The sequence below is a fragment of the Perca flavescens genome, chromosome 8 (assembly GCF_004354835.1).
Source record: "Perca flavescens isolate YP-PL-M2 chromosome 8, PFLA_1.0, whole genome shotgun sequence".
NCBI lineage: Eukaryota > Metazoa > Chordata > Actinopteri > Perciformes > Percidae > Perca > Perca flavescens.
Window position 1 is genome coordinate 36,471,120 of NC_041338.1, and position 24,338 is coordinate 36,495,457.

The 24,338-nt window shown below is 41.4% G+C and overlaps 2 protein-coding genes across 2 annotated transcripts in view; one reads left to right on the forward strand and one right to left on the reverse strand.

Moving 5' to 3' along the window:
- The window catches only part of spg11 (SPG11 vesicle trafficking associated, spatacsin), a 66,389-nt gene extending 65,062 nt beyond the window's left edge, over positions 1-1,327 (reverse strand). Inside the window, 1 exon segment of the mRNA XM_028585811.1 lies at positions 976-1,327. Coding sequence (XP_028441612.1) covers positions 976-1,172 — 197 coding nt within the window. The 5' untranslated portion in view covers positions 1,173-1,327.
- A 634-nt stretch (positions 1,328-1,961) lies between these two features.
- On the forward strand, positions 1,962-16,424 carry ciao2a (cytosolic iron-sulfur assembly component 2A). Its single transcript, XM_028586474.1, has 5 exons — positions 1,962-2,380; positions 4,575-4,739; positions 11,626-11,675; positions 14,097-14,142; positions 16,227-16,424. Exons 1-5 carry the CDS (start codon positions 2,257-2,259, stop codon positions 16,325-16,327), a joined length of 486 nt encoding a protein of 161 aa, XP_028442275.1. The 5' UTR covers positions 1,962-2,256; the 3' UTR covers positions 16,328-16,424.
- Positions 16,425-24,338: the final 7,914 nt, after the last annotated feature.

A 24,338-nucleotide genomic window follows, 5' to 3' on the forward strand; every position in this document is an offset into this window, starting at 1 on the left:
TATCCTTGTATTAAATTGTTCTTGAAAGCATCATACTCTCATTAATGACCTCTGTTTTTGTCACTTACAGCAAGCATCTCCTCACTATCAGCTAGCTGCCGGTCCCCTGAACACACTGTAAAAAAAAAAGTGCCATTGGCAGCAAAAACTGTCCTGTTAGCAGTGTCCTGAGGAGTGTCCCGGGACAGTCAGACACTGTCCTGTGACTCCCATGACTGTCCCAGCACAGTCAGACTGGAAGTCACAGGACAGTGTCCGACTGTCCCGGGACACTACTAACAGGACAGGACAGTTTTTGCTGCCAGTGCTGCTGATTTTCACTGTACTTTAAAGTGTAACTTTCATTCTTTTCTTTTATTTGTGCTGCCTTTTAAGTTCAATTCAATGTCCAATTTGTTCACTAAGAATGTTGGAGACATTTGGAGACAAATTTGGCAGAAAAGAAAGACAGGAATAGGGCCAGGTCTCTGTCCAATCAGGTTCCAGAACTGTTCAGTAGGCGGATAAATGCACATTGTTTCCTTCAATCGGCACTCGCCATTACTGCTCGTGTCCTCATTTTCAGAGGCAATGTGTGTGTTTTACTGTCACAGTTTCCATTTCCATTAACACAACACAAAAACAGGAACTGAAAAATGAAGAAAAAAAACCCAAACTGCTGCCTACATACTGCTGCATGTTGGTATTATTGAACTTTTAAAGCCAGCATTTAAGTTAGCTTAAATTGTTTTACACCCAACAAAAACATTTGTTGTATTTCAGCAGAATACTGAAAGCAGCAGAACTCAACACTTCAATATCTATCACTATCTGTTTATTTATCGCAAGTTATCGCGATATTCAACAACGTTAGCGCATATTTTCCAACTTGTACTTGTAACAGAGTATTTTTAATGGGTTATAAGTACTTTTACTGAAGTAAAGGATGTAAATACTTCTCCCAAGCAATTTTCTGCAGAAACAGACGGGACTCACTCAGCGTAGGAGCCGTCCGCTGCGGCCGGCGGAGCGTCCCTGTCCGCCGGGTTCCAGACCACCAGGCGGCCGCGGAGCTCCAGGCATCCGAGCAGCGAGCCGCCGGGAGCCAGCTCCGCTTTCTGGATGTCCGCTACCTCTCCACAGTGCTGGTTCTCCGGAATCACGCACACCTCTATGGAGCCGCTCTCCAACATCTTCACACGTGATAATTACACAGCTCACGGAGACATTTCTGCAGAAAATAACAGTCAATTAAACGCCTTAAAACAGCGACGGGAACATTTCTTTCCTGTCATGTAAACAGCCGCTGGTTCCGGTGGGAGTCACATGTCCTGTCTGCCGCCTGTCAGCTGACCAAATCTAACCAATAGAAGAACGGTTTATAAAAACAAAGTCGACTTAATCGAAAGTCGATAAGATGATGTTGTCGTAGAGAGCATAACCATCGATGTAGAGGTAAGAAATGTTTCAAACAATCGACAAAACATTTTCATTTTTAATTAGTTTTTTTAATATATACAGACATGTACATTTGGCCTCTTTTCTCTGCCCCCCATAAAATAACGTGTCTACTAAATTAAGAGCTTCAGATCCTATAATAATGATAATAATAATAATAATATTTTTTCTGTTGTGTGTGTATACCAGTCTGTAGAAAACTACATGTATACATATACATGTTTTTCTCTGCAGTTGGTGTTTATGTGTCTGTTGCATTAAAAAAATCTATCTAAATCAATTAATTGTTATTTATTTAATAAACTTTGTTTAAAAAAAAAAAAGGATTGCATTATAGTTTGACCCACATTTTTGTCACGATTCCAATTTGTTTTGTTGCTTTTTCTTTGGGCAGTTTTTTTTCGACAATTCTGTCACTTCTTTCTGAGTTTTTGTTGACTTTTTTTGTCTGTATGTATTTTTTATATACTGTTGTTGTTTAATACAGTTTGATTAGTCATCGATTGTTTTTCCCTTAAAACCAAAAACATAGGAAGCGGAAGCGAGACGGAGACGCTCATTGGCTGCGATAGAATCCGATCCGCAGCTCTCTAAACCATTTCATGTTTGAGTTTACTGTAGATTAGTACCATAGACAGTATATAAACAGCAGTACCAGTAGTACTGTGTATACTGGCTGTATTTCCTGGTGAGATAGAGATCTGCTAACGCTGCGCGCTGCTGTCCTCTAACCGTCAGTTTGTCACCAGGTTTCCTGCCAAAGTCACATTCACATTCACAGTCGGTCCCGTTTGTTATTATTATGGCGTTTCCTAAAAAATGGAAGTAGTGTTGAGCCTTGTGTCGTTAACTGCCACCAAGGTTTTACAGTTCTCTGGACTTGTCGACAACGGGAATGTCCTGAAGACTAAAAAGATGGAAGAGAAAGCGTTAGAAGTGTACGGTGAGTGGATCCCCAAACAGGCCTACTGTTACTGCTGTGTAACGTGGTTGTTAGCGAAGTTAAGTGAACATGGAGGTCCCCGAACACTTTAGTGATATTCAATTAAATAGTCAGTGCTTTATGAAGTAGTTAGCTAGTTGTGACAGGTCGCTATATTGAAGGCGAAGTTAAATATACGATTTATTGCATGGAGTTTGGCGAGGTTTTGACGTTACTCAATGACGGCGCGTATTTTTATTGGAGTACGTGAACCAGAACTTTTCTTTACTGAAACATAACTTTTCTGAATGGAATTTAGTGTGGTTGGAGTAAATTGAAAATGTTACATGACATTATAGTGTATAATATATGTTTTTTTTTTTTTTTTTTTTAATGGAGTTTGGAGAGGTTGTAGTAAAAGGAGCATATGGCCAGTCCTGGTATTGAACTAAAATAGACGATTCTCTAAATGGAGTTTGGTGTGTGTTTGTAGTGAACGGGTCATATTGAGATACATATTCAAACCGAACTCAAATACATGGTTTTCTGAATGGACTTTGGTTTGATTGGAGTAAGTGGCACATTTTTAGGAATGAAATAGCACATAATAGCTGATTTCTTGAATTGAGTTTGGTGAGGTTGAACTGTTGCAGCGAAAAAAATCACAAATCACACAAATTGCGATTGGCACTGAAACAGAACTCAAATAAATGTTTTTTTCTGAATGGAGTTTGGTTTGATCTTATCCATGAATCATCCGACCTACAGTATTCTAATATTCTATTTATTTTGATGAGTTATTAGCTCATCATCAATGCATTCATTTTTGAAGTTATACAACTGTCTTTGCAGGGTGAAACCAAGTTACATTCTGTCACACAATGCAAACACTTTGCATATATTTATATTAAATTATAGAAGTTAAAGAGATTGTTCCAGCTTTATTTTTTTCTATATCTTTTTTTGATTTGTTTCAGTGGAATAGTTTCATACACTAATTTATCACTACGTACTGTCTAGTTTTAGACTTTTATAACCTTCATTCATTCAGGGAGGGCCATTGAGAGCAAGCTCTCTTTTTCACCGACTGATTACCTGATTACAACACAAATACAAAGACATGAAGAATATCTCAAAAACTACAGTAAAAATAAATAATCTGATCATAAAACAAAAACCCAAATTATAATATGTAAAAACAATCACAAAATGACAGTACGTATAAACAATAAAAACAAATGAGAAGCACTGATGTAGGCCAATAAGAAAGACTTAACTCTCCTGTTGTCCTCGGGGTCAAATCTGACCCATTTTCAAAAAGTTTTTATATCAGAAATTTGGGTTTTTCTAAAGAAAGTAACGTGGATGGTTCTATACAACGCTCTTCACAAGTTAAATAAATGATCAGTTCACTATTTTCATTGATTTTGGGTGTTTTATTCAATTGTATTAGCCTGACAAGCCAGTCCCACATCCAGATGTTGGGTCTGGGAACTCACCATTGGCAGGGCTCAATCTGAGGGACGGGATAAACGGTTGTCTTTCAAATTCCCTCTGCACACAATAGGATAGCGCTCCAACCAATCAGAGCAACGCTAGTTGATAGATTAAACTTTAAACTCTGAACACATCTTCCTTTTTTGAGAATGACTTCAGTCCCATTCTTTGTTCTTTTCTCAAAGAAAAGCTGAACTCCAAGTCTTCCAGAAGACCTCTGTTCACCAGCAGCAGCTATAAGCCCCGCCCACCGACTCTATACACGATGTGATTGGCCTGACCAGAGTTTGGTTTTTCCAGCTCGCAAATCCAACGGAGAGTGGCTAGATGACCCTGGCTGCAGGTTACATTTGCTGCCGCTAGGGGGCGTCTAGATTTCTAGGGTACAATTTTATAACATGTAAAGAAAAATTGATAATACAACGTTGAAAAACGTAGGAAAAAAGTGACAAAAACATCAGAAAAAGTGATTAAAAATGTCGCGAAAAGTGACAAAAATGTCGGAGTGATCTTGAAAAAGGACAAAAACATTGACAGAAACTTTGAAAAATGTGACAAAAGTGTCAAAAGACAACCAAAACCTTTTTTTTTTTTTTTTTTTTACATTTTGACCCAGAAAAATTGTGTTGTTCGACGCGGAAGACAACACGAAGGGTTGATTGGAGTTGTAGTAAACAAACGCCACATGTGGTTTCCCCCCCTCCCTCTTTTTAATCAGACGTGATTCGATCGATCCGGGACCCGGAGAAGCCCAACACCCTGGAGGAGCTGGACGTGGTGACGGAGAAATGCGTGGAGGTCCGCGAGCTCGGAGAAGACGAGTACCTCATCATCATCAAGTTCTCCCCGACGGTGCCTCACTGCTCCCTGGCCACGCTGATCGGTGAGTCACCTCTGCTGAGAACGCCTCAGCACATTGGCGCTGTAGCCAGAGAACTAATCAGAACTAACCCAAACTGGACGGTGCGACCCACCCCCAAAAACCTTTATAGAATTTCCTTAAAAGTCCCAGTATGTAACGTGTTTAGTTGCTCGTTATCAAAAATCTGTGTTGCCCGTTCACAAACTTGTCCTTTCTCATGAATATTTACCTCCACCATCAATTCCAAGTATTCCTTTTGGCTTGACATGTTACATTTGCAATAGCATGAACTAGGGCTGTGCAATTAATCAAAATGTAATCGTGATTATGATTTCGGCTCCCAACGATCACAAAAACAGAATAATCGTGAAAAACTATTATTTAGCTCATTACGTTTTGCAAGTAAACTCCTTATTTTCTCTTGTGTTCTGAATGAAAAAATTAAAGTTTAAATAGGAAAAGTATTAAGGCAAATTTCATAGTTGTATGTGTTTTTTAACTGTTGATTTATTTAACTTTTTCTACTGTTTTTTTTTTTTTTTTTTTTAAGTTCAATAATTGCAACATCTTTCCAGAACTCAACGAGTAATCGTGTTTAAATTATCGTGATTTCAATATTGACCGAAATGATCGTGATTATATTTTTTTCCCATAATCGAGCAGCCCTAGCACAAACTGGGGTAGACGCTCCATATTCATGCATTACATTACATTACATGTCATTTAGCTGACTCTTTTATCCAAAAGCAACTTATAATTGCTATATATGTCAGAGTTAGCTATCTGGAGCAGCTAGGGGTTAAGTGTCTTGCTCAGGGACACATTGGTTAATGGTTAATTAGTGGGAATCGAACCCCGATCTCCCATACCAACGGCATGTGTCTTATCCAATGCGCCATCACCACACCATCTTGAGATACGTTAGCCGGTAAGGGACATACAGCTGCTGCCTTTGGCGTTTTCTCTGTCACATGATGAACTCCCAGCTGCTGCTAACGCTGCTAATGGGTATCGTAGCTTCCCGGCCCCCGGCAAGTTTCGTGAACCACTGCAGTGTGCGTTGGTCTGCAGCTGGCGGCTGACTCTGCTCCGTGTCGCTGAGCTCCGGGTGATGCCTAGTAACATGAGCCCGCCCATTTGTTGTGCTGCAGAAGTACTTGGTCTTCGTTTTGCAAAGCTTGCACACTGTGTGTGTCATGTCCAGCGCAGTGCTTCCAGGCATTCGGTAAAAACCGAAATGACGCCAAACTTTAGCTTTAAGTGAAGACGGGGCTGGTTGGATCCATTGACATATATACAATGGACCAATAGACCCCGTTGCTCTGGACGGAGACCAGTGAAGGCTATTAGAAGCACTTTTCCGGTGATCACTTGCTTTACTGCGCAGCCTCCAACTGACAGAGACAACGTAAATGTGACGTGAGCAACGTGTCTGAAAGTGTGAAGTCTTCTGGTAGCTGTGCCGAGAGAAATCTCAATCATTCCCAATCTTACAGAGACGGAGAGTGTAGGTATATGTAAGGAGATAACATAAGCACAGGCTAATTATTGCTAACTAACATGCTAGTTAACATTAGTAATTAAACCTAAACAGCTAATGTAAGTCCAAACTGCCTGTGAGCTTCTCCTGTACTATACGGTAATTCCTCTACTGTGTGACAGTAAGTCTCGTGGTTATGACCCAATCGTTAGCCTATTTTTATAAAAGCGTCTGCTACGGAGCCATAACGTGAGGTACGAGGTAATGGAGCCTTTTATACATTGCCGTGTTTCTTTAGAAATAAACAACGGACAAATAGAGTCTTTAAACGCTTCAGATGTGAAGTTATTCGCAGTCAAGTGACGTAAAAAAAAAATGGCGGTCAGCGGAATGCTAAAAAGAGGTGATCGCTTTGTAGCAACAAAATGGCGCCATCGGAGGTTCGCGTTCTGAAGCGAAGCTTACCCCCTTGGTTGGATCTCCCTCTCATCTATATTTGCTTCCTCTTTGTTTTAGTGATTTGCCGCTCACGTTCAAAAACCGGCTGCGTGGTGACGTCCGGACGTCCCGTATAGGCTAGTTACAAAAATAGAGGGAACAGCCAGCTGATTTTATTTATTTATTAAATCGATTCTTGGACATTTCAGATCGATTCTGAATCGTTGCAAATGAGAATCTAGATTCTTCTGTGAATACATTTTTTGGCACACCCCTGTTGCTTTTTATGTCACGGGAAAAGTAAAATATCTTTGACTGAATTATTGCATGTCTCATATAGTCTTCTCACTTACAAGTGTCAAAAAAACGTTGTGAAAAGTGACAAAAAGTAGGTGGGCCAAAATGAATTGTGAAACCTAAAGATAGGGATATAGGTAGATAAGGGCCGGATTTGGCCCACGGGCCTTGAGTTTGACACGTGTGAGATATATGATTTTTTTTTTTTTTAAGATAATTTTTTTGAGTGACAGTGGATAGACATGATGGTGGGGATGACACATCCAACAGGGGCAACAGGTCGGAATCGAACCCGCGCCGCTGCAGGACCCATTCATTGGACCTTTTAACATAAATGAAGACATTTGCACCATAAATTGATGCCGAAAAGGCCCAATCTGTTTGAGGAACATTCACCAGAGTGCAGAAAATGCCGAGCGGCCAGGGTCTGAATGCTCTCCGCTTCTAAAAGGCTGATGAAACCAAAAGCATTTGGCTTTCTTGTCACATTTCAAAAAATGCTTTCAGCACACGCGCAGCCCGATGTCAGCACAGATGTCATGCCCCGTTTCTATTTTGAGTGCGTTCAGGATTATTCGGGGTTCTGCTCAGATCACGGCTGATGATGTCAACAGCAGTAGACGTTGAAGAGGAGGCACCCAACCTCCGAGCCGATGCCTTGAATCCAGCTAAATTCAGATTAATAAAAAAAAGTTTTTTTGACTCCACTGGCTCCAAACAGAAGTCTGTTTCTATAGAAGTCTCTGAGAAAATGAGCCGACTTTTCTCTTGATTTAATACCTCCGTAAACATTTTCATAATGAGGTTATGGTCTCAATTGCTAGTTTCAAGTCTTCTTCAACTTCATTCATTTAGTAAATGGTGCTCCCATTTATTTTAAAATAGACGATAAAGCAGGGGATGCTTTAGGACCTGTCAGTCAGGACAGAGCCTTAGCGATGCTAACCATGCTAACACCGTGGACATTAAAATAGACCTCAACTAGCTTCTGGCTGTTGTCTGTGTTTTCATCTTAAACTTTGACCCTCTCACTGTGTGTTTTCACTCTAGTTAACTGGACCATTTTGGTCGCCTAAAAATGTCTTGTTGTCTTTAGCACCTTGTCAACCAAGCTAGCTAGCTACCGCTAGCGTTAGCTGGTAACTTAAAGGGGAAGTAGGCTAATTTTCTGTTTACTGCCATACATGCAGATGACCGGCTCCAGTACCTCTTGGCTGTTTGAAAATCTGCAACTTTCCCTCTTTAGCGTTTAGCTTAGCACACTACACAACACCGGCTCCAGCCTTTTGTCCCAATAGGGTCACTTCTGGCTCCACGCTACCAAGATGGCGATGGAAAACGCAAATTCAAGGCTTTAAAACGGCAGTCCACAAACCAATTTTTACAGTTCATTATATTATTACATTATTATTATTATTATTACATGTTGTTTAGCTGACGCTTTTATCCAAAGCGACTTACAATTGCTATATATATGTCAGAGGTCTCATGCCTCTGGAGCAACTAGGGGTTAAGTGTCTTGTTCAGGGACACATTGGTTGATGTATCACAGTGGGAATCAAACCCGGATCTCCCACACCAAAGGCACGTGTCATATCCACTGCGCCATCACCACCCTCATTATATAATGAGGAGGTCATATATTCAGGTCTGTCTGTCCGTCAGTAGGCAGAATTACAGAAACACTACTGGCTCGATTTACAAGAAAACTTGGTATCTTCCCCTCCTATATTTTTTTTTTACATTCTGCACTCAACCAATTCGGCCTCCTTTCTCATATACCAAACATCTATTTTGTATACATTTGTTTCTGTATTTATTGTTTATTCTTATAGATGTTTAATGCGTTTGTTTGTGTACGTATGCACTGAATACCAAGGCAAATTCCATGTGAGTGTAACTTCCTGCGGCAATTGATTCTGATGGATGAAATTCCGAAACAGAAGTTGAGTCGATCAAAAGTTTGACCCTTGGCCCGGTTTGCTGTCGGTGTCTGGCGGCGAGCGATCTAATCTGTCACACACAGCTGCCAAAAAAACAAACAAGAGGAATCAGTGTTGGGGGGGTCTTAGATTACAGAGCTGAACGCGAGCTGTAATGCCTTCAGAAAAGCAGCATGTGTGTGATCATAAAAACACTGGAAGAGAACATAAATTGATATGCATACATAACATACAAATCACTCTTACAGAAGGAGAAGAAAGAACAGAAATGAGTTTCCTCTCCCAGCAATTTCCCTGTGAAACGAATAAATGTAGAACCTGGCTTTCTTTCATATGCATACACTCGGTGAATTGGATTCATTAGTCGATATTAATTGGGTACAGACTACTATCTGCAGCCACATTATTCTCCTGTCACTCAGCAGCCAGATACTTTAATTACAGACATTTTCTACTCAACTGTGTAACCCGACACAGTTGTCCAGACAGTTTTATCATGAACATGCAGGTTGGAGACAGGAAAAGGACCTTGTTGACCTTTTTAATGCTTTCAAATGTCGCCCTTAAATTACCCTGAACGTACGTAGTTTCACAGTTACATATTTATATATATATATATATATATATATATATATATATATATATATATATATATATATATATATATATATATATATTAGTGCTGTCAGTTAAACACGTTATTAACAATGTTAAAGCAAACTTTGTAGTTTTTCTCACATGCTGTTGCAACAACTAGTAACGTTAGAAAAACTACAACACCAAACCGGATCTAGCTAGACCGGAAACCCAACAACAGGCACGCCACACACACTGGTTTGGGCTCGCGAGCCGGCCAAAGAGTAGCTAGTAGGCTAAAGGTACGTTTTGAGTTGATGGCAAGCGCGAGACGCCAAAATGGACGCCAATAAGATTCTGAATGGAAAGTTTACTTTTAAAAAGTTGCCAAATGGTTCCATTGACAAAACCCAAAGTGACCTGTGTGTGTTGTGTGCACTTGATGGCCAAACACATAGCTGATGGCCGAGCGCACAGCTGATGGCCGAGCGCACAGCTGATGACCGAGCGCACAGCTGATGGCCGAGAGCACAGCTGATGCCAATTCTCCCCCATCGTCAAAGCCAGGCAACAAAAGCACAAAGCAAGCCAATCCTCTTTTCCATGTTGATAAGAGCATTAAAATGAGAAAAAATAATGGGACAAAAAGAAATCAAGGGACATTTAGAATAGATAAAAATGTGCGATTAATTTAATAATCAAAACTGGCCAATGCAACCCCCCCCCCAAACCTAGACCTATATTCTTAAACATAAATAAAGACATTTGCACCCTAACTTGATGCAGAAAATGAAGTGTGTTGAACCCAAAGTTCGGCCCTTGGATACACTGGTCTGGTAAGCTCAGTTCTTATTCAGCGTGCTCTCAGGACGCAGCATTCACTTTGAGGGTGAAGGAAGTGACAGGTTTCCCCTCAGGAGGTTGTTGCTAAAAGGATGAGAAGGTGAGATGGAACGGACGGCTCTCCTGGCGTGATCTCGGCCTCGGTGGACTCCCGACAGTGTGGATGATTTCCTGACTGGTGGGGGGCGGGGGGGGGGGCTGCTGGCTCTGTGCCGGCTCTTCTCTTCAGCTTCTCTCAGGAGGGCAGCTGAGGGCAGAAGCTCTCACTCTCATCTTCGGATCCATTCTGGAGCCTGTTTCCTGCAGCTGTTATAGAATATGATAGGAAGAAAAATGAATTCATTGATTCAAAACGAACAAATGACAGGATTTGGTGTCTGGCCATCGGATTTCCAAACCCTAACCCTTTCCCCTAAACATTTATTTATTTATTTATTTATTTATTTTTATTTAATGTTTATTTGACAGGGACAAATGCATAGAACATTGCTTTATAAAGAATATAAAGTAGATGCCATGCATACAGGTTTATAGCCATGACCTATTTGCAACCCATGTCCCTGGTTAGGCTTTTAAAATCAAAACAGAAATTACAGAGTATTAATATAAAAATGTGTAACTATTAAATATATACTGATCTGATTACAGCAAAGACAACGTCGGCAGTATTGACGGCTAAATAGGCTCCAGAATATTTCCTTCTGGATTGACCGGTGCAATATTAGAAAATCAAATTTTTTTTTTTTTTATTATTACATTTATACATCTGCATTTATATCAACACCTCGAGACTTTCAAACATCGACATGTCATTTATTAATATGTATTTGTGTCTAAATGACATATAAACATCTTTTCCTGTTATATTTTGCCTGGAAACGCTTCCAACACACTTGCATGTCGCGTGAAAAATAGGCGTCGGTCCTGTTTCTAGCATGCACGCATTTTTCAGCAAAGTACAAATGAAAAATCTACTTGAGTACACTAACGAAGTATTTGTACTTTGTTACTTCCCATCTCTGTTGTTGATAGATGTTCCAATACAATATTGCAAGTCAGGCGATACCGAGCAGTACGACTGCTGGAATAAGTTCCCCAAGCTGTTTGGAAATGAATCCCCTGAGCAACTTTTAATTATTCAGATTTTGTAGGTTTTAATGCTGAGTGTTTGTTTTTTTTGCGAGTATGTTTCTGTTTTCTCTTTCCGCTGCGGCAGCAACATCGGTTTCCCAGCAGACCTCGTTACTCTTCTCTCACATGTTATTTTTTCTGTTCATCGTGTGTGTTCGGAGTCTCTGGTGTGTGACGGCGATGCTTCTTGTGTCTGCAGGTCTGTGTTTACAAGTGAAGCTGCAGAGATGTTTGCCATTCAAACACAAGGTGAGTACCGGAAAAGAGTGACTTGTTGTTAAAAGGGGGGGGGGGGGGCAGTGCACTGAACTGATGGTTGCCATGGTAACGTTAGTAGCTTTAAGTCTCAGAGAACGAGACGTCGTGATCAATAGGACCCAATCCCAACCCAAACCTGTAGACCTATAGGTAACATGTATTACCTGCAGGCCTATAGGTAACATGTATTACCTGCAGGCCTATAGGTAACATGCATTACCTGCAGGCCTATAGGTAACATGTATTACCTGCAGGCCTATAGGTAACATGTATTACCTGCAGGCCTATAGGTAACATGCATTACCTGCAGGCCTATAGGTAACATGTATTACCTGCAGGTCTATAGGTAACATGTATTACCTGCAGGTCTAGGTAACATGTATTACCTGCAGGTCTATAGGTAACATGTATTACCTGCAGGTCTAGGTAACATGTATTACCTGTAGGTCTATAGGTAACATGCATTACCTGCAGGTCTATAGGTAACATGTATTACCTGTAGGTCTAGGTAACATGTATTACCTGCAGGTCTAGGTAACATGTATTACCTGTAGGTCTAGGTAACATGCATTACCTGCAGGTCTATAGGTAACATGCATTACCTGCAGGTCTATAGGTAACATGCATTACCTGCAGGTCTATAGGTAACATGCATTACCTGCAGGTCTATAGGTAACATGCATTACCTGCAGGTCTATAGGTAACATGTATTACCTGAAGACCTAGGTAACATGCATTACCTGCAGACCTATAGGTAACATGAATTACCTGCAGACCTAGGCCATTTCATTATGTAATTCCTAATGGAGATCTTCTCCCACTCGAAACAGACATTTCTCCGTCCCGCTCCCATTGATTTCTATGCTCTATTCCGTCCCTTTCATGTTACCAACAGTGACATTGACTCCCGTACCGCGGGACTCCCGCGGGAATACCGTGTCACCCTCTACTTTCTACCCTCCCCTCAGAAGTTCAAAGCTGACTTTCAAACGCGAACTTGACCAAACAAATCAAACCCACACAACACAAAAAGTTCAGTGAGGATCCAGCTGTAATTTCATTACCAATTCAAAGAGTAGCACTCTGGGAAACGGAGAGAGGCAATACTCTGAGAACAGACAGAAACGCAATCAATCCGGAGGGAGTAACCCCAGCCAATCAAGCAGTTTATCCACATCCCCGGCTTCAGAGGTCAAGGGGCGTGGAGAGAGGATTGTGTGGAGATTCAGGTGCTTTTAATCTCTGCAGCTTTAAAGTGGCTTTACGCACCGGATGAGTAGCCTCTTGATTAGAGGAGTGTTTTTATCAGGAAGCTGCTGAACAAAGAGGACCAATAGGATATTAAAGAAAAGTTGAGTTAGCCTAAATCAAGCCCAGACTGTACATTCAAGCTCCACTAATCAGAATGTTTTATATTAATATTGCATCATTTCATTTTCTTTTTAAGGGCACTTTGTAGTTTGGCTTATTTGAAGCTACTTCTGTGTGATTCTTGCTGTTTTAGGAGTTTGCAGCTTCATAGTTGAATGCACTTATTGGAAGTTGCTTTGGATGACAGCGTCAGCTACTGTAAATTAAATGTAAGGAAGGCTTGTATCATGTGGACGCGCCGACAGTTTTGTTGTCATTACTTAGAATTCCTCATGGGGGCGACAGAAACTACACACTATAGCTTTAATAGGGGTGTCGCAAACAACAGACACAGCGTGGCTTACCGGCTGGTAGCCTGCAGCTAAAGACACAGGCTAATGTTAGCTTACCAGCTTGTATCCTGCAGTTAAAGACACAGGGTAATGTTAGCTTACTGGCTGGTAGCATGCAGCTAAAGACACAGGTTAATATAAGCTTACTGGCTTGGTAGCCTGCAGCTAAAGACACAGGGTAACGTCAGCTTACTGGCTGGTAGCCTGCAGCTAAAGACGCAGGGTAACGTTAGCTTACTGGTAGCATGCAGCTAAAGACACAGGGTAGCGTTAGCTTACTGGCTGGTAGCATGCAGCTAAAGACATAGGGTAACGTTAGCTTACCGGCTGGTTGCCTGCAGCTAAAGACACAGGATAACGTTAGCTTACCGGCTGGTAGCCTGCAGCTAAAGACACAGAGTAATGTTAGCTTACCGGCTGGTAGCCTGCAGCTAAAGACGCAGGGTAACTCTAGCTTCCTGGTAGCATGCAGCTAAAGACACAGGGTAATGTTAGCTTACTGGCTGGTAAAATATAGAATTTTTTCCTACTTGCCAGACAGGACAAGTTTAAAAAAAAATAACAACCTAAATGTTAAACCCTGAACACCAAACTAACATTTAAAATACTCTTTACTTGCTCTTAATTGAATTTCCTGAATGAATAACACACACACAACATACAGCGAGCCACTCTGTCTTCTAACATCAGGTTTTCTTTCTCTTCTCAGTTGGAAATTTACATTTCAGAAGGAACCCATTCTACTGAAGAAGATAGTAAGTCTATTTTTTTATATAAAAGAGCCAATGGCCTCTTTAGATTAAACAACCTTCCACTGAGCCAATGTCCTGAACTCTCTCTCTGTGTCGGCACATTAGCAGTTTGGCTCAAAAAGTAAGAAAATATGAACGAAGAGGCAACTAATCGATTAGTCGATCGACCGAAAAATGCTGTTTTCAACCCCTCAAAATAGAGATTTTGTTTCGTTTTATATCATATTTATTTATTTTTTATGTATTTTATTTTTCAGGACAATGCACATTTGATGAACATGTACAAAAGTACACGTAAAAAAAATGCCAGATTGTAGCCCAAGGGCTAATTTCCATCTGCAGTCCATTAAGCAGGTTAAAGTTCCAATAAAAAGCACACAAGATACACAGTAGTAACATTTGCAATAAAACAAGGAGGAACGGGAAGAAAATAAAAAGGAAAACAGGACAATTCATTAGTAAGTGTTAAAATTTTCTTTAGTTTCTGAAAAACAAGACCTTTAAAGACCTTGGACTTTGAGAAACAGGGCTGCAGAGCTGCAAAGATTAATCAATTAGTTGTCAACTGTTAAATGAATGGGCAATTATTTTTGATAATCAACTTGTGTGATGTCAGCGTGTTAAATATGAATATTGTTCTAGTGTCTTCTCTCCTCTGGGACAGGAAACTGAATGGCTGTGTCTCAAACCGCACACTTCTGTCAGTATATCGCTAATGGTCACTGACCACTTCCTGCTGTAGGGCCCACTTTAGATGGTTAGTGTCGTCCCAAACGGACCACTTACGTTAAAACACTTACCGGAAATGACGAGTGGTTGGCTCGCCTCTGAAAATCTGACGAAAATCTCTTAAACTGACCTTTGTTGATCTGAAATCAAGACAGATTCAGCAACTGCAGGGCCTAGTTCTCTCTTCAAATGTTTTCAGAAACACGTTTCGGTGAACAATTTTTCTAAAATACGAGATCGTATTCTGAACGAGTCGCCCATTATGCTCTGTTGTGAAATCCGGGAGAAGCCAGACCCACGTGACGCGTTCGTCCAATCAGCTGCCGGTTCACGTCCCCTGGTCCCTCCCCCTTTCCGCTGCGTAGTCAAGACGGCGCCCGTTTAGTGCGCGTAGCGTCTGTCGGTACACGATCCGTTCTGCACATGCGCAAAATGTTCGCATGTGCTGTTGTACGAGGATTTACGACACTGCACGATCTGTTGCACGCTTCCGGTCGACAGCCAAGCTAACGTTAGTTTAGCTAACAGCTAATTCGGCTAACCGCTAGCTGAGACAGCATGTAATAACTTTAAAAGACCGTCAAAATAAAACGTAAAAATAAACGTTAACATATATAACAGCTGTTACGTCAGCTCTACTTTACTTGTGTTCATTTAAAGTCCAATCACTCAACACTTGTCTTTATTGTTATTACTGTGAAGTCTTAATGTAGCTGTAGCCTGCTTCTCCCATTAAGTTTGACTTAATGTTATTTTAGACTGAATCTGGCTGTCAGCTAGCGGTTAGCCGAATTAGCTGTTAGCTAAACTAATGTTAGCTTCCTGGTGGAGGCTAGCCATAGGCTAGCGTGGAACAGATCGTGCAGGTCGTAAACAGTAATATCTTGCGCATGTGCAGAACGGATCGTGTACCGACAGTGTCCATCGTTCCACACTGAACTTTTTGACCGTTTTTAGGGGGTCATCCCGGTACTTTCAGTGTGTTATCTCCACGATATTCTTCAAACTAAGTGTCTTCAAACTAAATGTTTGAAGTGTGACAGTCGGCGCTTTGAGACACAGCCTATGTCTTTGATTTGGGGACAAAACGAGACATTTGAGGACATTTTTCACCATTTTCTGACATTTTAGAGACCTGACAACTCCTCCGTTCATCCAGACAATAATCCGATATGAAAAGAAAGCTTGTTGAGGTTTCTAACGTTGTGATGTCGGTGTAGTGGTTGTTGTGCGGTCTGATTGTGCGTCAGCGTCTCAGTGAAGTGTGTGTGTGTGTGTGTGTGTGTGTGTGTGTGTGTGTGTGTGTGTGTGTGTGTGTGTGTGTGTGTGTGTGTGTGTGTGTGTGTGTGTCTCTCCAGTTAACAAGCAGATCAACGATAAGGAGCGAGTGGCGGCCGCCATGGAGAACCCAAACCTGAGGGAGATCGTGGAGCAGTGTGTCACCGAGCCCGACGACTGACCGGTGGGACACCTCGGGGCTACTGTGTGTGTGTGTGTGTGTGAGAGAGAGAGAGAGAGAGTCTGTGTGTGTGTAAGAGAGACTGTGTGTGTGTGTGTGTGTGTGTGTGAGAGAGAGAGAGAGAGTGTGTGTGAGAGAGAGAGACTGAATGTAGGAGAGAGAGTGTATGTGTGTGCTAGAGAGTGTTTGTGAGAGACTGTGTGTGTGTGAGACAGAGAGAGTGTGTGTGTGAGAGAGTGTTTGTGAGAGACTGTGTGTGTGTGAGACAGAGAGAGTGTGTGTGTGAGAGAGAGTGTTTGTGAGAGACAGAGAGTGTGTGTGTGTGTGTGTGTGTGTGTGTGTGTGTGTGTGTGTGTGTGTGTGTGTGTGTGTGTGTGTGTGTGTGTGTGTGTTTTGACTTTCTTTCCGTCTCCTGCTGCACGGCCCCGGCGGTGACCAGCAGCCGGTCTGAATCAGGACTCTGCAGAGGAAGTGGGCCAGGTCCATCTGTTCCTGCAGTGACTGTTTTTAGAAATCTGTCCTTTTTTTTGTCTTTTTTTGTAAATTCTATCATCCGGGGAAATCGCTCCAAAAGATTCAAGCCCAAGTAGAAAGTCTAAATCTTTTATAGAGGTGATTATTTTTAGAAAAGATGTGATGTACAAAAAATTCTGTAATAAAAGCAACGTCAACGAGAAGCCGCTTTGAGTCGTGTGTCATCAGAAAATTAGTCAATTGTAGACTGCAGACACAGTTATTATTATACAGTTATTTTTAACATGGGACATAACTTTAAATAGTAACTTATTGAGGGGAGAGTTTCAGCCTGGATTTTATGTTCCCATGTTTTAGTGTCTAAGTGACTGATGGGAACAACAGTCTTTGAAATGTGTCCAGTATTAAGAAGAAATAAGCTGCAATGTAACGTTAATATGCACCGTCAACTACCATCCACTAAAAGTTTTGTTGTGGCTGCTGACAGACTCAGATTATTATTCTAAGGGTCTAACAACATTATGGGATGGATCCCTACATAGATAGAGCTTTTAGTTAAAGAGTAAGATCCTTTTAGTTTAACATGAAACAGCCCCGAAATCACCATCACCAAACTCCACCAGACTCCATGTAAATAATCTGGACTTTTAGCGTGTATGGAGCCAGCATATCTCCACCAGACTCCATGTAAATAATCAGGACTTTTAGCGTATATAGAGCCAGCATATTTCCACCAGACTCAATGTAAATAATCAGGACTTTTAGCGTGTATATAGCCCGCATATCGCCACCAGAGTCCATGTAAATAATTAGGACTTTTAGCGTGTATAGAGCCAGCATATTTCTACCAGACTCCATGTAAATAATGAGTACTTTTAATCATCGTAAAACACACTGCATTCTAAGTCGACAGAAACTAAATAAAACTATTAAAAGCCGTCTTGGTTAATCTTTCCACTGTTCCAACAATCACCACTCTGGTTTGAAATAAACCCTTAATTCACCCATTTACATGTGGAGATATGCTGGCTCTATACACACTAAAAGTCCTGATTATTTACATGGAGTCTGGTGGAGTTTGGTGATGGTGATTTCGGGGCTTTTCATGTTAAACTATAAGGATCTTTAGTTACCAATGCATGGGGAAATAGAGTCCACGTTGAAAACAAAAACAGAATGACCCTTTAAAGGGGCACTCCACTAATTTTAAACCTAAAGTGAACAAAATGATAGATTCAAAATGTTTTAAATGCCGAGTGCCTCCTCCTTAGAGATAAATGCACATGAGGATGTGAGGAATCCAAAGCCCTGCTTAGTTGTTGTAATGATGAGACTCCAGCTGTTGGGGGCGCTGTTGCACTCAAAGAGCCTGCCTGCTGTAGGAGCTGTGAGCTGGATACACATCCCAGCAGACACATTCACTTCTTCATTACAGGTTTATTAATTATTATTATTATTAATACACATTAGTGTTAGAGTTTCAGCTGAAGTCAGAGTGGGTCTGGAATTGAAATCGGGGGGGTGTGTGTGTGCGTGCGTCTGTGTCTGTTTCTGTGTGTGTGTTTGTGCGTGTCTGTGTGTCTGTATGTATGTGTGTGTGTGTGTGTGTGTGTGTGTATGTGCGGCTTTGTGTGTGTGTGTGTGTGTGTGTGAGATGTGTGTTTTTGTGTGTGTGTCTTTGCATGTGTGTGTGTGTGAGTGCGTGTCTTTGTGCGTGCATGTGTGTGGTCTGTGTGTCTGTGTGTTTTTGTGTCTGTGTGTGTGTCTGTGTGTGTGCGTGTCTGTATGAGTCTGTGTGTGTGAGTGTGTGTGTGTGTGTCTGTGTGTTTGTGTACGTGTATGTGTGTGTATGTGTGTGTGTCAGTGTTTGTGTGTGTTTGTGTGTGCATCTGTATCTGTGTGTGTGCGTGGTGCGCGTGCGTGTCTGTGTAAGTGTATGTGTTGCGTGTGTGTGACTGTGTGTGTGAGTGTATGAGTGTGTGTTTGTGTGTGAGTGTGGGTCTGTGTGTGTGTGTGTGTGTGTGTGTGTGTGTGTCTGTGTGTGCATGTGTGTGTGTCTGTGCAAGAGTGTGCGTGTCTGTGTGTGTCTGTGTGTGTTTTTGTGTCTGTGCCAGTGTTTGTGTGTGTGTGTGTGCATGCACGTGTGTATGTGTGTTTATAATCATGTGATACAAGCACAATAGGCCTATGTCACACACACACACACACACACACACACACACACACACACACACACTTTATTTTTAAAATTACCAGTAGTTGACTTGCCTGTGTCAGAATGCTTCTGATCCTCTTATGACAAGTCACTGTGATGTTACTGTGGTTCTGTGATGTCTTCAGAGTTCCATTCACTGTCCCAGTTGATTACATTCTCAGCGCGGATCACAGTCCAGACGAAGCTATTTCGAGGCAACCAGTGTTTATTTTTTGACTGCTACAGTTGTGTTCTTGTACACTTTTCAACATCATTTTATAACTTCCAAGTTCAGAAGCCGGAAGCATCGAGCGAGTGGAACTTCTTCATCTATCCCCGCTGCGGCCGATTGCAGACCACGCACCATCTCCACAATGGCGCCGCAGCGAAATAACGTCAAATTTCTCCAGTTCAGGATAGATCAGCTCATGTTCAAAGTGAGAAAACTCAAGTTGAACCACAATAACATGAAGAGGTCTAAACTTTTGCAAACAGACTCGTTGCAGACCAATGTCACGGCTCTCGCGGAAGAGGTCAACGCTCAGAAAGAGACGGCGAAAGAGCTGAAAACCGAGCTCCAAACCAAATGTGACAGTGAGACAAACACCAGGAGAACTGCAGAACGACTGAAACAGCATTACGAGTCTACTATATCGAGAATGCAAGCATACCATGACCTGAAGATGCTGGAGGAGGACATCATGTACCAGCGGCAAACACGCAAGCTAATTATCTGTCAGATGTGGAAAGAAGAAGTAGAGGCCGAGTTGGATAAACAGAGAGGTGTATGGCTCCAAGTGATGCTGGCGTACCAATTGGAAGTGGAGAACTTGCATAAACGGGTAAAAAGCCAACAAGGGCAGAATCGGGAAGTATGCAATGTGCTCCCAAACCAGGATAATACAAATCAATCTATATGGAACAGCTATAAATGCATATCGCAGACTTTTTATGCTAAAGAAAAGGGCAACTACGCTGTTCTACTTGGGAGTTTAAACCAACTTAAAGACGCACTCAAAGACAACAAAAGTTTGATGCAGCAGCACAAGTCTGAGTTGAACCATGATGACGTAACTCCGTCTAAACTTCTGCAAATGGACTCGATGCAGACCGACGTCACGGCTCTCACGGAAGAGAGTGCTCACGAAGAGACGGGGAAAGGGCCGAAAACCGAATTCCAGTTCCATCAGAAATGTGACCGTGAGACAAATGGCAGGTACACTTTCAAAGCATTGCAAGAGTATCAGGATTTTGTTGAAGCGTTAGTCAGTGAGCACATGGAACAATTTGGAGAAGATGTGGAAGAACTGAATGAATGCAAATTGAATGTGGATTTCTTGCCAAAAGACCAGAACTTTGACAGTGAGACCAACGTAGCAGCGCTGGAAGAGCATCAGGAGTCTAATATATCCTTCGTTAGGGAGAGGATCGAAAAATTAGAGGCAGAAGTGATTAAGATGTTGGGCGAATCGAATGCGGAGACCTTGCAGAAGCAGGCAAAGCTCCAACAACTGCGCCAATTGAAAGGCACGCTCAAATGTAACGAGACGACAACAATGGAGCCGCACAACTTGAAAGGAACAACTGAAAAGGCAAGAAGGCATCCGCTGCACAAAGTGACGTCGTGGATGAATGAAAAAGTGTGGCGAAAAAACAACAGAGTCATCCCAAAAAATGCAGAGGAGCCCCGATCCCTTCTCCCAGGCGGCAGCCGACCACTAGGCCTCCCAGATCACGACATCGAGTCACCTGTTAACAACATGACGATGGACCAGGGCAACTTAACAAAAGAACGCAAAGAAACTAAAGCTCTGCTGCATCTCGGACTGCTGAACACACCTGACTACAAGAGACACTAGCTCAGACTGGAGCAGTGTGTACAGTTTGATTTGATTTGAAAAATGCCATAAACATGAAAAGACATCCAATACAATCAAGGATAAAAAGACAATAAAGGATCCAGGACTTCTTTCCCTTTGTGGTCCTCAACACATCAGGACAAGACAAAACACGTACAGAGTGTGTGATGAAAATGGACATGACATGAAAACATTTTCCTTAAATAAATAAAAATATTAAGGATAATTTGCCTTTTGTTCTATTCCGCAACCCTATCTAGTAACCAGGCCTTGACTGTCTTTTTTGAAAGAGTTAAGTGTGGAAATTACTTTAATCTGCCGATCTAACTTGTTCCACTGAATTGCCCCTATATAGGCAAAGGTGTACATACAAATATTGCCAGTCGTTTGTCAGTGTTGGGAAGGATACTTTCAAAACGTATTTCGTTACAGAATACAAAATACATGCCCACAAATGTAATTTGTTACGTATTCCGTTACGTTACTCAATCTTACTCTTTCACATCCAGCTTACTAAACAGGCCTATAATGGTGTGTTCTTTTTATTCCAACTAGCTGAATGTGTACCTGAACAAGCAGATAGATTATTGTATTGGTAGTCCCGAACTGCATACTACAAAAATCTAACTGCGGTCTAAGCTACCACAAGCTAATTTTAGCTAACGTTAGTTAGCATGTCAAACGGAGTCAGTCTTTAAACGGCTCTGGAGCTAGTAAATCAGCACCTATGAGAATGTAAAGTTGCACGTCAATGTTAAAATAGCAAGGTGACCAGTAGAACTAGTGGTAGTAGTCTATCGTTCAGGACAAGACCCTGTAGCCTGGTGGTGGGGGAGGCAGGACAGCCTCTCCAAATTGTCTGTCAAAGCTGAGTTTTTAAGCCAACTGTGAAACGGTGTGTAAAAAGGGGCCTCAACGTCTGTTCTTTTTAAGGAAACTGTGCAAATTTCAAATTGAGAAAACATTGTTGAGTATGTTTTATCGTGCTTTTATTGAATCCATACTCTCCTTTTCTCTGGTGTCTTGGTACGGGAATTTGACTTTAAAGAGCCGGAACTCTATTAACCAGATTGTGAAATGGTCCAGTAGGTTGATTGGGGAACTACTACTGAACCCAGCTTCGCTGTATACTAGGCAGGTACAGCGTATGGGTATTTCAATCCTGAGTGACCAGTTTCATCCGCTGTATTATGAGTTCCAGTATCTGCCGTCTAATCGACGGCTTAGAGTACTGCGGTGTACAACAAAATTATATAAGAATAGCTTTGTCCCAGTAGAGATTAATTTTATGAATAGCAATTAGATGGGGAAATAGTCTTAGTGTGTTTTTTAGTGTTTTTGTTCTGTGTGTATGGTGTTTGTTGTTTATATGTTTGAGAAATAGCCTGAACCTACGGGTACAAATAAATGAACCTGACCTGACCTGACCTGTCCTTTCAAACTCCTACCTGGGTGTGTCCAGACCTCTTGGACACCATCTGAGAGAGTTTTCTCCTGTGCAGGACATGCCATAAGTCAGGAGAGGTATAGTATCTCACCAGAGAAGGCAAATAAATCAATAATTTAAAAAGAACTGAAACTTGAGACTCTGTAGGAGGGCTTTCCACAGCAGGCCTCGCAGGAGACAGGACCATCTTAATAGACCCCAAAAATGGATTGATAGCGTTGGGGTTGTCAAAATCCAACTGATAGCCTCCTTTGCTTTGTAGTGAACTTCAAAGAAAAGTTTGAAGCTGGTTGGCATACCAACTCAACATTTATTTTGTTGTTACTTGTTAATAGTGTAACTGTTATTTGTTAAATTATTGTAGTTATGTGTTAGGTGACTTAGGTTTACTTATTATATATTTAAGTACTTTAAAACATTAATATATTGTTTAACTTAAATCCTTTTCAATTTAATAAAAACTCCATAAAAAAAAGCCTTTCTTTGATGTTTCATTTTTCAGTTTTTCAAGAATTGGTTTAGGAATCGGAATCGTTTTAAAAGTACCGGTTCGGCATCAGAATCGTAAAAATCCAAACGGTACCCAACCCTAGCTGAGGCACAAGAGAAGGGATCAGGACAGGCAAATACACAAATGACTCGACAGATAAGCAAAGGCTTGTCTGGAGCGAGACCAACTGTGGTCCTCTGGACTATGATCTGATGCAGAGTGGATGGAAGGACCCGGTATATGACGCAGAGGTTGATTGTGGTAGATGAGAGGCAGCTGGAACCCTGACACACCAGACTCTACTCCCGCAAATACAGACAGACAGAGGGGAGGAAGAGAGGAGAGGACAGAGAAGCTACCTAGGAGCAGCAGGCCTAACAGTAACACAAGAAGACACATCTATTACAGGACTCATATTTTGCTTGGGGGTACCTTTCTGGTGGACCAGTTCTAGCTATTGAAGACCCTTTTTATGTGAAATGTCAAAACAGTGCTTTCACCTGTGAAGGTGGTGACTGCTAGAGTAGCTCCATCATTTTATTCCAGTTTAATATTTATAAAATTGCTTTAATCCACACAACTACTTAATTTTACTACTATCACCTATCAAACTACAGCAGAAACTAAGTCAAACGCAATAAATTGAACCTCTAAATACCAATGACTATAAAGTAAAGTCTGTCCTTTAAGCAGAAGAAGCTGAACCAAAACTGATTTTCTGGTATCATTATAATCAGAACACATTTGAGAACTTTGGATGTGGTCAATGCAATCTGTTTCCCACAACCAGATGAATGGCACCAAATACGCTGCTCTATACACCAGGTCTTCCTTCTGTAGGCTCTGGTCATTCAGTTTTCAGTGTGGATACCTTTGTAATTACAGTAAAAGACAAACATGGTAGATCACAATGAACTATATTAATATATGAGCTTGTTCCATGAATGTATGCTTCAGTTGAGGACATGCAGCATTAAAGCGTAATTCTCACCAAAATGCAACCTAGGGGGCTTTTTGTGAATGTCCCCGAGTCAAACTTTCGTTTAGCGGAAGCATCACTTTTAAGATTTACGATCTTCTTTTAAAATTTCAAATGGCCTTTTGAATGGGAGTGCTAGGGGCACTTTATGCTAGCGTCAAAATAGTTGTTTTTAAACCACTAAGAAGGCTCGACACAACATGAGACTTTGCTCCAAGTCTCACCAGGGGCTCTACACATGAACTCAGCACTGAGAACATTGGTTGTTGTTCACTCACTGTAGCTCTAGTTCTTCCGGTCACAAAGTCTCATGTTGTGTCAAGCCTTCTCAGTGGTTTAAAAATAGCTATTTTGAGGCTAGCATAAAAGTGCCCGTAGCACTCCCATTCAAAAGGCCATTTGACCGAAAAACGAAAAGATGGTACATCTTAAAAGTGGCGCTTCCGTCCTAAATATGCTTTTAAACCAAAGTTTGACTCGGGTACATTCACAAAAAGACCCCTAGGTCGCATTTTGGTGAGAGTTACACTTTAAGTAAAGTTAAATTTATCTTAGACAATGTGTATTG

Bases quoted from the DNA above. Each gene is read 5' to 3' on its own strand.
- ciao2a (XM_028586474.1), top strand. From the start codon at position 2,257: ATGGAAGTAGTGTTGAGCCTTGTGTCGTTAACTGCCACCAAGGTTTTA. The intron at 2,381-4,574 runs GTGAGTGGATCC...CTTTTTAATCAG, and splicing joins GAAAGCGTTAGAAGTGTACG to ACGTGATTCGATCGATCCGG. The intron at 11,676-14,096 runs GTGAGTACCGGA...TTCTCTTCTCAG, and splicing joins GTTTGCCATTCAAACACAAG to TTGGAAATTTACATTTCAGA.